General features: G+C 38.3%; 1 protein-coding gene across 1 annotated transcript in view; it reads left to right on the forward strand.

The window, feature by feature from the left end:
- Positions 1-3729: 3729 nt before the first annotated feature.
- BLNK (B cell linker) overlaps positions 3730-15067 on the forward strand; it is an 85946-nt gene continuing 74608 nt past the window's right edge. The window contains exons 1-2 of the mRNA XM_053949621.1: positions 3730-3793; positions 7045-7107. Of these exons, the coding sequence (XP_053805596.1) occupies positions 7051-7107 (57 nt within the window). The 5' untranslated portion in view covers positions 3730-3793; positions 7045-7050. The remainder of the gene's footprint in view (positions 3794-7044; positions 7108-15067) is intronic.

Here is a 15067-nt window from a genome sequence, read left to right on the forward strand (position 1 = left end):
CTCATTGAGAACATATTCTGTGAATCACTGCCAGACTCAAAGACTATTTCAAGTAGAGTTCTACAGGGGCTTGCCCTGTTCTTAACTGTATTCAGAATTTTATTAACAACATGGGTGCTGCATAGCAAGCATTCCTAAAGTCTATCAGGATATTACTGAGCCAGAAGTGGTTTCTGTGAGCTAAACAGTATACTGGGACCAGTTTAGACACCTCATTTTTCAGAAAGTTACAGCCAAATTGAAGAGTGTGCTGAAAGGGAAAATACTTAAGGGTTTCCCAAACTACTACTTATGAACAAATGCTCCTGAAAATGGGATGGCTCCTTCAGAAACAGCAGGATGTCCTAGTCAAGCCCATCTGGTGCTTAGACAGCAATCATCCTTACAAGCAGACATTTCCTTTTGCTCCTTCCAGCAGCAGAGCACAAAATTTATTCTAGATCTCCTTCTTGCTGTTCCACTTTAGGACGTGGTGAATCTGATGCATCCCCAACACCTCAGTTAAAAAAATGGGTTACTGAACTGTTTTCCAAGACTGACCCAATTTCCTCTAGTTGTGTTTGATCCTGCCTCTCTGCTGAAGCCCTGCCAAGATCTCTCCAGGTCCCTTTCAGAGTCTGTGATTTCTGTTGATTATGTTCCTTTTTTATTTCCTGTTAAATGAAAAAAAGAAAAAAGACAAAACCAATTAGCAAGACATTTATCAAACTTCTAGACAGATAGCTATAAGCGAGACTTCATTTTCCAGTGTTCTTTTTATAGACTTATTTAGATGATGAGTATATTCTAGCTTTTTACTTTAAGAATGTTTTTCTCCCACCCACCATGAATGCCAAGCCTGTCAATCACACTAACAAAAACAAGATACATATGGGACAGTTTAAGGAGGAAGAGCAGACATGAGAAACTGCTCCTTTAACTTACTTGGAATCAACTCCATCATGTGTGCCTGGGAGAAAAAAAAATGAGTATGTGGTAAGTCATGTTACTTTCATTATTTTTGTATAAAATGGGAAAAAAACAAACAGGGACAACAGTTCATATTTTCTGTACTGTAATACTTCATTGACCTATTTTGCTTAAGTATATTTTCCTGGGACAGTATTCCAATGTTACATCCAGTAAAACAAGTTGCTTGCTGCTGCTACGGGGTTTTGCAAAGCCGGACTTGACTGTGAAAGTTTTGAGTTAAGTTTAACACATTTAGTGCTTATCTTCATGAAGATATACAGTATTTAGTAAGGAATGCCAGTGGTATGATCTAGGACACAGTTTTTATACTGCTTTTTAACTATGAAATCACAAATTGAGAACTTAATTTACAAAAAGCCAAGGAACAGTAGCCTGCAAAAACTTGTTCTTTATGTTGCTTGCACATTTCAGACTCTAGGAAATGAACTTTAGCCAATATATAGTGTAAAGATGTGTTAACTGCTTGACATACAGGTTCTGTACGGGAATGAATTTCTCTTTAGAGGACAAAATACCTGGTGTATAAAATGCACATATTTAGATTTCTCTGAAATTTGGTAGTTCTCAAGTACTAGATATCCTTTTTCATTAGGGCTCAAAAATGAAATTTCTTAATATACAGAATCAGATTTCTACCTTTTTTTTTGGAGGAGTGAAATTGTAAAACAGTGCAGAATAAAATTGTTAATGTCTCCAGTAAGACACACATTTTTAAAATAGCAGATTACTATCTGCACACATACCAAATACATTTTTAAGCCCGCCAGAGTTCACAGCAGATCAGGAGGCTCCAGGGAATTTTCAAGAAGCAAGTGAGCCTGATTTGCCCTAGGCTAGTGCTGTTTCACATTCAAGTATCTAAATTCTGCTTCAAAATTTTATGTAAGCACCTGAAAGTTTGGAAAGAAACCATTTCTGTGGCCTGTCTTTATCTGGGGAACTTTGGAAGCCTCAGTATTCTGCTCAAGAACTCCTCCCACTACAGCCCTCACAGCCAACATGTGTCCAAGTGCACATATTTATTTGGGTTTATCACACTGTGGGAGGTGATACATTAGACAGAGGAACTAGAAGTATGAGGGTACTAAGTGGAATCAGTAAATAAATTTGGGGTTCCCCAACCAACAATTCTTGAAATAATCCCCTTGAGGGTAATGGAAAGCAAGTGAAAGAGCATGACAATATTCTCCATTTCTGTCACACACACTTAACAACAGAAAACTACAACATTGATCAAGCCAAAGGCAACATCAGCACTAAGAGAGGAGATGCAGGATCCCAGATGAGCCTCCCCAAGTTCCTGGTCTTTTTTCCTCCACTTGTCATTATGTTTAATCTGACTAAAACACTAATGGAAGAAAATTTCATGCAAGTCTTACAAGTCTCTAGGGTTGAACCACCTATGCTACAGCCCCTTTGGGAGCACAAAACTGAGCATGACCTTCCCAAACAGATCTGCCTCATTCAGTGGACAGAGGCAGACTGCATAAACACTGACCTTTTAAGAGACTGTCCTAAGAGCCTAGAACACAAATTAAGGCAATGTCAACACAGAAGAACTAGCCACAATCTAGTGTTGAGGGAGAGCAGAGAGAAAGCAGGTAGCAGAAGGAGGACGCCTGGGCACAGCAAGGTGGGGCAGCTGGCAGGGCAGAGCTGCAGCTCATCCTGCAGCCCAGCAGGCAGTGCAGGAAGGTGACAGCAGCTGGCAGCCAGGAACAGTTCTCACACCTCAGTACTTCCAAAAATGCTCCCGGCCTGATGGGGAGGAGGAGGAGGAGGAGGAGCAGGTATGGCTGGCAGAACGCACTGAACTGCAAAATTCTTAATGCACTATTTTTAATTTGCCTTCGAGATGTTCTGAACTAAGACTGCTAACACCTACTCGGTAAGCAAACAGCCTGTACCACATAAATATCTGCACTTCACATTATTCATGTTCCACACCTGATGCCATCTGTTATTTGGTAGATTCCTGTAAGCAGCCATTAAACCTGTAACTCACACATCTCCCACCCAGCTGCTTCCCACCTTCACAATTCATGACGACTCTACAACAGACAAAATCACCCCCTGCACTCAAACTAGACAAGCAAAATTTCTTGCAAGGAATACATTCACCTCTCTCTTCTGGTTCTGTACACAATGGAAGGAGTATTGCTCCCTCCTGTCATCCAGGAAGATGGTGCCCCCCTTGGAAAAACTCACAGCCAACATTCATTGAAACACTGAACAACACGAAGCACTAAGAAATTCAACATCATTTTATCATAATATGCCAGCCAAGCACCTCTAAGGTTTTTCTGAGCCAGCCAAATTTAAGAAGCAAGACCTTCAATCTTATTTCTGAAACTCTGGGAGTGGAGTTTTGATAGACTCAGCGTTCTGCCAAGTCAGAAAATAGCAAAAAGGCATTCACTGGCAACAAGTGACCTGTCAGTCACTCTAACAGTAAAAATACATGCAGGAAAATTTTGAGGATAGCAGATGAGACACTTCAGCTTTTTCAGTAATGACAGGTATGTGCATATGTTGATATAACAACCAGTTTCCATATACTGGAGTCACTCACACAAGAATATTGGTACTTCCTAAATCACCCTTTACAGGCGTTCACTTTAAGTGACCAAACAGGAAAAAAGTTGCAAAAACTACTTCCTCCTCAGATTTCTACATCAGTAAAAACCAGTAAAGCAAGAGTTCAGTATTACTCATGCAGATCAAGTCTTTCTCCCTGGATAGAAGCATGACCACAAAACTACCATCTCAAGAGGAGTTTGAGAAGTGGACAGCTTTTCAAGTTGCAGATCTCTTAAGACAGGTACTGAATCTGTATGTAAGGCTTTAGAGAGTTCAGTCTAAATTCAGCTAGCAGAAACACTTACTGGATTTATCCTTGAAAACCAGGTATCTTATCCCACATCTAGCACAAATATTTAAAAGTGCTAAAAATAGTTTAGTCAGCACTTATAACATGAGTTTTTTTGTACTCTCCTGTTTCCTATAGAAATCTAATTCATGGTAGAAGCTAAGATTTCCAACATTACAAACCATTCAAAAAATGTTTCCTCACAGGAATATTGCTTATAAGATAAAAGGTATTTCATGCCCAAATTTATTTCCTGCTGGGAAAAAAATAATAACTTCAGAGAAAGTATGTCTAGTTTTATATTTGAATATAGCTTTAAAATTTACAGCATGTCAATAAGAATCTACTGTTCATGTTTTCTTCTCAATGCATATACACACACAGTAGTTGCTGAATGTTGTTTAAGTTTAATGTACTTGAACTTTTTTGGGAGGGGGGGGGTTGAGTCATTCCTTTGTTGGCTTGTATATGTATTTGTTCTACAAGGTCCTTTCTAGTATATCTAAAATAACCTGAATTGCACAAAATATTCCAAGCTCATTTTAAGACATCTTTCACTATCTTACTAATCTCAGATATATAAAATATATCTTCCATGATACAGCCTTTTTTAATCACATTTTTCCTTTTAACTTACTGAATACTATGACTCGGGTTTTAGAGTTCTACCTGTAACTTCTAAAGTCCATTCCTGCAATTGGATATAAAATCTCATTTTTTATCTCTTTTGTTTGCTTTTATTCAAGTTACTCTATGTAATTTTGTATATAGGATTTTTTTTTCTTGTGTTTATTCTAATTCTAACTGTAAGAGCACCAATCTTTTCCAGTACCTTCTTTACACCAACAGTGAGAATTCATGGTCATTAAGGTTTCTCATTGTTTTCAGCTAAAGGAGCATACAATTTTTTCAAGACAAATAATAATGCTATAAAGTCTTCCCACAGGAGTTCCTGTTTGTAGCCACTTAAAAATTAGACCACAGTTTAAAATGGTCATTTTGTATTATTTTTCTTCATTTTGCCTGCACATAAATACATATGCTTATTCATGTACAATAAAATGTGCATGCTCATTTGTACAATTCATTCAAAATAAATAAAACTACAACAAAACTACAAATAGGTTCACAGTGGAGATGAAGCAAAGGTGGACCCCTGTTCCCACACTGAGAAAGCAAACCTCTTCCATGGAATTAATTCATGCCATAAAGGTAACAGATCAGCTAAGCTGTGAACTCAGTACTGTGAGCAGCTACTCAGAGGATTCATTAGCTCAAAGCCTTTCAGCTTAAAGAAAAACAGGCTAATTTATAGAAGTTAGAATGGTTTTTAAGTACCCTGCAATTCTATGCAGAATACAAGACAGAAAATTAATAACAGTTGTTCAACAACTCAGAGGCTTTGAGGGAAATTTCAGGCACACCATAACGACTGGCTCCATACTTGTTAACACTGAGTCTTCCAACTTTATAAAAATCTCTTAATGCCTATGCTTACACTCACAACACTGATTAAAGCAGCTAAATAAACCAGTTACTACAATATATCCACATTAAGTGCTGGGCCATTCTGTGTATCAAAGACTGGCCCAGCCATTTGCCTGTGGCCATTGTGGACAGAGCTGTCAGCTCCACTGCCAGCACTGCAGAGAGCCTCAGCACAGCTACGCCATCATTTCCATAGTAAGACTACATGCTGGGGGCTGTGCTGGATCTCCCCACCCTAACACTGGCCATACATGTGCATGAACCCTAAAAAAAGCTTTTAAGGCAACATAAGTACCAAAATGTGCTAGAACTAGGATTGCCTCCGTAGCCTGAATTTCTCATATTTACATATACATTATGATAGCCTGTAACTGCTTCTTCATATGCTACCTTTTCTGTTCACAAAACCTGCCAATGCAGAGAAACCAGCAGGTTTCTGCATTATCCTACACCACTACAGAAGTTGTAAGGTGCACAAGGCCAGGGCTGGCTGAAAACCAGAGAGCAAATACACAGTACTGTTGATTTAATTCTGCCTTGAAATATCAGATCCTGTTACTGCCCCAGCACAACACTTTTACCTGAAGATATGCAAGTCACCCAGAAAAACATTTCATTTCCCAAGTGTTTGACTTGCAGCAGTGGGAGGCAAGAACTACAACCACAGTGGCAGCTCTGCTCAGAAGGTCAAAATGGCAAAATATTTACTGTGCAGATATACGTTTATATCTCTTAAATCTAAACACTTGTAGTACCCACTGGATACTGTGTGAGTTTTATTTCTCATGCACCTCAACTCCCCTTACAAATGAAGTTTTCATGTCAGAGAGTGGTCTCAGAAAAAACAATTAGCGATTTTGAAGCACTTGGACAATACAGAGTGCTATAGAATAGTTCAGATTTTGAAAAAATCATTCAGATTTTTTCAGGGTTCAGAGAAGATTTTGAGTACTGTGCAGGACAGGTACACAAGATCAACAAGCAGCAAGCACTGAACAGAAAACAATACATTGACCTTCAGGAAAGTAATATCAGCTTCCATGTTCTGTGACTGAGGCTGGGTTTTCTAGAAGAGGTATACTCATGTTGATGCCACAATATATACATAAAATGGGTATATGGATAGTCAACATCAACTTTGTTAAAAAACACGATTACCACAACCAAGTTACAGGAAAAAAATCCTGTTTCTGAACCTGAATTCTTTCCAGCAATGCCCATCATCATGGTTAAGTGCAAGACACAGCCCAAATATCTGGTGCTGAAGTCAAGCAGAGCAAATAGAGGTTGGTAAACAGCCATGTGGGATGATGACATGGCTACTGTTGAACTTTTGCCTCAGGTTACCTTTTAACCTCTTTCTAATTCTGGCTTCTTATCCCACAGCAATCCACAGTATTTCTGTTGGGCTCCTTGTTCCACTTAGATGACATTTGCTGCTTCAAAGTTTCTTCTTGTCTACTCCATTCACAATTTCATCAGCCTTTATCCCCTGTAATCTTTCTTCCTAAGAGGAAATACTGTGTCTTATCTCTTATGTGAAAGTCACTGCCTAAGTATTACAGTTACTCAATATTCTTTTTCTAATTATCCTTGTCAAGTAGTACAACAATTTCCACAACCCTGAGTATTTGAGCATGGAAACATTAATTAGTTTGTTTACAAATGTCAAGTTCCACACTATTGTAATAATCTTGTAATTTTTCTCACCTCAGTTTGGAATGCCCGAATCTGCTGTGGTTGTAGAAAAACTGTGCATGAATGGATCTCATTTATTGGTAAGCAAATATTCCATAAGAGCTCCCACTCAGGTGTATTTCAGCTTGAGGATTGTACTCCTTACAGTGCCAGGAAATAACGTGAAATATTTCCTTCTTTATGCACACTTCATCAATTGCTTTGATTTTGCATTTTAGTGGGTTGGTTTCCAACTGACTCCAGGAATCCCCCTACACAAAAGAAATCCCAGCCAGCCTTCCCAGCTCCAGAGAAAGGGCAGATATAATCAGCCATCAGCACACAGGTGTGGCAGGGGACAGCTCATTAAATATGAGGAGGTTGTGGGGTTTTTTAACATTATAGATAATTTTAAACCCATAATTTATGTAAAAGTTTTTTTCATAACATTTGCATGATTAAGAACATTTCCCAGCACAGAATTGTACATAAATTTTATAGTAAAAGTTTAGAGAAACAATGCCTGAAAAATCTGATAATGTCCTTTCCTGACCTCTGTAGAATTTTTTGTATGAGCGTGTCTAATTGATTGCAACTAATTAGGAGAGAAGACTTAAGTAACTCCTTGAACTGCAGGAATTCCTCTACCAATAATACCGTTTGTGTAGCTACTGAAGTAAAAGTTCCTTAAAATCTATTTTAAAGGTAAAATTATTGTTATGGTACTTTTATGCACTGCAGAGATAATATGTTTGCTTGGCAATTCATTGCTCAACAGAATTGTTTCCTGGGTGCATCAGGAGTTATGCCTGCTGTTTATGCTAACAAGAGCTTCAGTGCTGCCAACATGATTCATGAGACTGCAGGTGCACCATGGCCACAGAGTCAAACTGGGTTTTACCAACAGTTCACACCAATGTAGTAGGGCTAACAAAGCTGTCAAGTACACACTGACTCCTGTCCCATTCATCCATTACAAACTGGATCACTAAAGGTGCTGCAGTCTCCATCACTGGATGAGAGGCAGTGAAGCTAAAGGTGGATGTGGTAGCTTCCTGTGGCTCTGCAAATAAAGCTGTAGAGCAGCAATGGACTGAGAAGTAACTTCAGAGGTTAGTGGTAACCTATTCAAAACACAAGTGAAAAAAGCAAGGAGAACAATGGATGGCCTTTGGTGACAGTCTACAATAGAAAAACAGTATGATTAAAACCAAAAGCATTTGCTAGTATGTTCTCCAAACTATGTAGTATCTTCAAAACACCTTTAAAGATTATTTTGCACTGCAGAAAACAAGGCATTATACATTATACACGTGACACAATAAGCAACATACATATTTTTATGTCATTATAGAAAAATTGAGACAGGTCTCACACACTGGTAGAAACTTTCCTACAAATTTTATATATTAATTGAATTGTTCAGTAGCCTTGTCAACATGATAAATCTGCATGCTTGAAAAAGAATTAATTATGACAATACTAAAAAAAAATTCAAATACCTATATTTTGCTATCATTAATAGCTTTATTTGAGTAATTGTAAGATGCTGTTCTCCTGTGTACAAGCTAACACATATGTCAACTTAAAAGTAATTAAACCAACAGCCAAGTTTTTTATTCCAAGCTCCTAGCCCAGTATATGAGAAATCTGTACTGTGCCAGAAATTAAATGTTCCTTAACTGCTACAAGGTGTGCTTTAGAAAGCACAGCCTTAGTAGAGCTACCTTAGCAGTATGCAGTGGAGTAACCATATGTTGGACACTTCCACTCAGAAAATCTGAGTTTCCTTCTATGTGACAATTAGCATGATTCCATAACTGCATCTACTGTTGTGTGTAGAGATGTTCAGAATTCAAAAATCCCAAAAATCCTGAAGCTGTTATGTGCCTATTAACTGTCTTTTGCAAGAACTTGAGGGTTTGCACTTCAGTTTATGCTTCAGTTATAAGATGAATATTATTTCCTTCTACTCCTGTCTGCAAAGTCTAAACAGAAGCTCAATATCACTTTTAGACATTGAGCTTAGAATCACTAGATAAAAGCTAGCCATCTATCACTACACAGCAATGAACCAAAAAAAACTAAGCCCAAAACACTTAAAACACTTGAACAAGCCTGATGACACCTACTAAACAGAAGTGACAGGTTTACCTTTGTATAATAATTTTCAAAAAGCAAACACAAGTTTGCTGCTGCGTGCATAGAGACCCTGTAGATGCACACATGTAGATCTCATGGTACATGTGCAGTGTTTCTGTGTGTCTAGCAAAAGTTACATGAATATTTAGATATAGATCTGGTTTTACCATGAGATCTGTTAGGAATCGTTGGAAAAGTGAAAATTCCTTCTAGCCTGGCAGATAAAGAAAGCAACACTGTGGTATCTGACATGAGAACACAGTGAGCTTCCCCCACTGCACATTCAGAGAGGCCCAAGTTACTGTTTTACCTCTGCATCAGCTGAAAAATTGTCTTCCATCCCAGCTGCAGAAGTCACATCCGAGTGCCTGTGAAGGCAGGGAGGGCACCCCAAGGGGAGGCACCCCAACACCTACCCTTCCCAGCCTTCATAATTCCCAAACAAGCCCTTCTTCTCACAGTGTGACTCCTGCAGCCTGCCCCAAACCCCTGCTATGGCACTGACCCTTAAGCACATGCAGTACAGGTGTTTTGTGCCGCTGAGATACGCCAAAATCCAGAGGTAGTGCCAGCCCGCTTCTAGGCAGCACTGGTGGGAAGCTCTTCTGGAAAGAAAGATTTGCAGCCAGCACACTGCACTTTTATCAAATATACAAACACCAACCCACCAGAGGTGTGCCTGTATTTCCTGGTTTTCCAGTGAGGATATTCATCTTTTAAAATTTTCCAAAGAGGAATGTTGTCAAATGGGAAAATGCTGCAGAAGGTATTTATCCTAAAGCATGCCACTGAACTAACACAAAACTACTTAGGGAGCCATCCTGCACAAAATCCTTAATGTCAAATGCAAACTGCATTTTATTTGAAAGTGAATCAAACATTTATCAATAGTAAGGTCTTTTTGAAGTTTAAAGTATTCAGAGTCATGCAGGCATTATGGCCACAAAATCTGTAATAAGTTGGCCACAACACCTTAAATCAATTTTACTGCCTTCAGAATAGAAATGATCAACATTTATATGGTCATTTCTTTGAATATTTCTTGCCTTTGAGTGGCTAAAAAACAATCATTTTTATGGTAATATCATATTCTGTTTCATAAACATACTGAGCATACAACTGAACTTTTATAGGAAACTAAATTACATGCATTTCATAAAAATTTAGAAGTAATAGCTCTTCTTTTACACTTCTGTAGAATCTAAAAACACAAAAGGTTAGTATATTACATCTGAAGTGTACCGTGCAGTTTCATTTTTCATCAATAGTACCATACTTGTGATAGTTACTCAATATGCAGGTCACATCTGAGTGATGCTAATCTAGTCCTAATGTGCAAATCAGCATTAAGCCACAGCTGCATTGCATAGAGCATATTATATTCTCTTGCTTTTTAATGTCTGAACTTGCTACACTGTGCTCCTGGCTTTTCAGTTCCCTCTAAGTGTAAGTTGTTTGTTTGATGTTTTTTTTTTTTAATTCTGTTTTGAATTCTCAGTGACAGATTGAAAAAAAGATATAAAAACAGTGAAGTTTTACTTAAACTTCAGAACTGAAAATAGGAGACATTTTTATTATATTTGTATATAGAAATTTACGAAAAGAAATCTAAACACAGCAAAAATGGTCAGGCATTGATTCTAAACCACTTTCATGTATTTCTCCTCTTTCTTGCTCTTTCAAAATGTGTTTTGAATTGCATGGCTGGAATAGGAATGCCCTGGAGAAAACCAGAGCCATGTTATTCACAAATACTCTACTGGGGATTTTTGAATAATATTTTAAAAATTGAACTGGTGTCTTCCTGTGGGAGATTCCTGACTCCCTGCCAGTGCAAAACACTGCCAGAGCTTGTCAGGTTCAACTCACCAAGCCTGTCCTTTGACATCATTTCTGTCAGCATTGCTACTGAGAAAAAGCAGCTCTTGTCCAGAAAAAGCAAACCTTGTCTCACTTGGGTGCTCCCTCCCACCCCTGCAATGCAGAAGCAGCAGACAGGAAAGGACAGGAACCACATCTGCTTTCAACAGTGGCCACAGCAACCAAACACACCACACCTAGAGCTCCTCTGTTGCTATTTGAAATAGTAACACCTTCCCCAGTTTCAGCTAAAAGACTATTTCCCAAAGATGGGAATGATATTTTCACATAATGGGATGTAGGAATAGGTGGAAAGGCATTAAAATTGGTTTAGGTGGCTTGGATATCTGCTTGGAAAAAAGATAACCAGCATCAGGTTCTGTTCAGATTGATCTGACATCCACCCCTGTATGCTTAGTTTTACAAATAGAATTCAGGCCATGAATGCCTTGATTTTTCAGAGTGGGGGGAAAATTCTTTTCTAGGTCCTATATAAACAAAAGAAATTAAAGACTTACTAAGTACATTCTTATAAGCTAATTCTTCTGGGAAAGAGCCAAAAGAGACTTGCAGAGTTTTCCCCGGGTGTCAAGCAAGCACAGAAAGCTTAGGTAAGGTCAGAGAAGCACGGTCCCAGTTGCAGGTACTGTTGAGTCCCACCTGTGGGCTGACTGTTGACACCTTAATGCCCCAAGTGCATATCCAGGGTTTAATAATATACTGCATATCTCAGAAAGCCATAAAATAAGCTTTTTGCAATGACACAAAATTTTAATATTAATGTTTTGGCATATCCAATTGTTTTGGAAGTAGAAGTGATGGAGGAATTGTTTGTCCTGCCTTAGGCAAGCTCACAAGGTTACCATGGCAAAAAAGGGATTGCTCACCACAGAAAACTGATGTTACAAAAATGCACATCTTCAGCTACAAAACTAAATTAGGCCGTGTAACTGCATTCATTTAGTTGCATTTTTACACAATTTTTATTCCTCTGACGTTACTTTCTCCTATTTATCTACCATCTGTCACCTTCCCCCTTTGCATTTCACAGTGACCAAGCCCCTCTTCACCCACTCCCCTTTAAGCCTCCTTGCCTTCAGTGCCTTCCAACACCTAGGGTTTTGTTTCTGCTCCTCTTTTAGCCAGGCCCTCCTTCCCTTTGCTCCTTAATTAGTTTCCATTGGGCATGGATTGAACTTTCTCCTACTGACATTCCTCATGGATTTACACTCCTTCAGGCTTGCCTCATTTCCATTCTTCACAGATGTAAAGGTTTCCTCTCAGAGGCAGCAGGAGTGGCTTAGATATCAAAAGTATTTTTTTCAGAAAGACCTTAATTTCCAGGTATTTCTACAGGCTGTGCTCACTTTCTCAGTGAAGAGGGGATAGTAGTAGGAGCTGGGCACCTTAAGAGCTGGGTCTCTTTTGTGCAGAGAAGTGATCTTAGCACCTATCCCTTTAGCAAGTACTTCACAGACTTTGAAAACACAGTTGAAATAAAGTTGTTTAAAATGAAAGTTTTCAGGGCAGGAAGAAACTGAAAATAGTTCCTTCTCCAGGGAGACAGATGCAAAGCATTAAAAGAGAAGGCAGAAAACGTAAGAGTAGAGCAGTGCAAGCTTTGCCCCCGAGCAGTTCTTGCAGGGATGCAGTGGGGGGCTGAGCAAAGGGCCAGGTAAGAACAGCTCCCTGGGTCCCCTGAACATCAGCAGCTGCTAAGTCCAGAAGGCTTTAGTTCTGTTTCTTGCTGTTTCTAACCAAATAGGAAACTGTTTCTGAAAGCAGAATCAGTTACTCAGAGTCATTTCAAGAAGAAGAAAATGGCAAGAACATATCTTAGAAAGGAGACAAATGTTGATTAACTTATCACGTAACTAGAAGCAAAGAGCCACCTTAAAGAGGCATGGGCTAAAAGAAAGATATTTTACAGCTAAGCACCTCTGCTGCTTATCAATCATCTTCAATCAGGTCATAAGGTACAAGGGTACTACACATTCATGCATCATCAAAGCATAAGGCAATTGTAAAGTAACAGCAAAATTTGCATATTTATCCTTATTATCAAAAAAAAAAAGGAAAAGAAATATGAAGCTGGATTACTGAATGCAGATATAATTTCTGAAATCTAGGGCACTGTGAAGATACACATCATTCTTGGCACACAAGAACACAAGTGATTTTAGCTATCAAGTTATTAGTTAAACATATATGAATATTAGCAAATAAAACACTCAAAAGAAATTATTAGACTGAGATACAGAGTCAAACATCATTATCACTGGATTCCCATGATAGTTAGCTTAGAAACTGAATTTTATCCGATCATTTTGAATTATTTACCTGCCAAGTATTTTCAAATATCTCAAAAGTAACTTAATAAAACTGTCTAATGTCATAACCCAGCAATGGAATCCTGCAGTAAAAATCCTGAGCCCATGCAAAGTATTTATTGCAGGAGTGGTCCCTTATTTTTTTTTTTTCTGTGACAGAAGAGTATTTCTATTCATATTCCAAATGCTGCTGCCAGAAATTATTTGAACATTTTTTTTGTTTTATGCAGCAGTTGCAAAAGATGCAAAGTGTTTGTCTGCTTTTCAGTCTTTAAGCTCCAGCACACAACAATTCAATTGAATTCTAAATGTAATGATAGTCATAATTACATTAAATATGGATTAAAGGAATATCTTTTGACACAGAGTTCTTTGTTCTCAAAGTTTGCTGATTATTTTAAATGTTTTGTGTACCTTTCAAGTTCAGGGAACATGAAAAAATGTGAGAAGTTGTGGAAATTAAGCCACTGTGTCATTGTTTCTAATGCGGACTTTGTAAGCCCTTCACTGAAAAATAGGAAACCTCCACAGAGCCTTGGGCTTTGTAATTTTTAGTTTCCTTCTGTTTCTGTTTTGTTCAAGTATCCTAGTTATAAAAGTGCACCCCTTCTTTTGAGAATTTGTGATTAGAAGGATCTTCATTTTGGTTGCTTTTGTACTTGTTCCTTCATGAAAGATCAGGAGATTTTACAATGCATGTAAGTTGCTTCGCAATACCAATGTCCAAAATAATGAGTAACATTTAAAAATCAAGCCAGAAATTACTGGCTATCCCCCATTGTTAAATACCAGCTGCTAACCATTTCAGAAATCTTCTAGCATGCCTAAACAGGATTGCATTAAGTACAGCTGACTTTAGTCTAAGTTTCTATTGCAAGTAGAGGGAATCTGGAAAGGCCTTGAATATCAACATTTTATTTGAGGCAGTGGGTGATGTTAGTGCCAAAATGAGATAAATTTCCAAGGAGATAGCTTTCAAGCTGCTATTCTTAATCAAAGAACTAACTGGAGTCCTAAGTGCAGAAATGAAAGATGACTAGAAATTATTGAAAAAAAAATAAAGGAACTTCCACTAAAAAAAAAAAGGCAGAGAAAGGAATACCCTTTTGTTTAAACCTGTCTGGATACTGCAACTACAAAGCTACTAATTGTAAAGTGGCATGAATGAAAGCAAAGCAAGTACATTGTTACCCCCACAGGATATCCACAGGGGTGTTTTGTGAGGATGATTATGCCAGGACAGTTCTGCTGGTAGATTTTCACTTAGACACCCTTGTAGCTTAAGATTTAGATATAACCCACAATAACCTGAGCACTTTTTGCTAATGCTGACTGAGCTATTATGGCTGTATTAAAGCACTTAGGCACCTAAAATGAAAGGTCATGAAGTCTGCAATGCAAAGTTACAGCAACTAGAAGCATTGAGGAAGTTACCAAGAGTCAGGGAGTTTCCCTTAGTAAAATGAAGCCATCCTGGGTTTTTTGCAGGATGACATCTGCTCTGAATAAGCATGATGCTAAGGGGAAGGGGGGAAAAAAGCAAACACAACAGAAACACCAAGCCTAGGTGCCAAGCCTATAGATTGCTACTAATGTAGTGACTTCTGAATTTCAATGTCATATTGTCTTTAATTTAAAATGATCAGCAGGTCTTGCACAACCTGTCAGTTTTCAGCATACTGCTAAGAGCAAAAGCTTCCAGCCATTCCTAGAATGGCTCAAAAGCCGC

The sequence above is a fragment of the Vidua chalybeata genome, chromosome 8 (genome assembly GCF_026979565.1).
Source record: "Vidua chalybeata isolate OUT-0048 chromosome 8, bVidCha1 merged haplotype, whole genome shotgun sequence".
Classification (NCBI taxonomy): domain Eukaryota; kingdom Metazoa; phylum Chordata; class Aves; order Passeriformes; family Viduidae; genus Vidua; species Vidua chalybeata.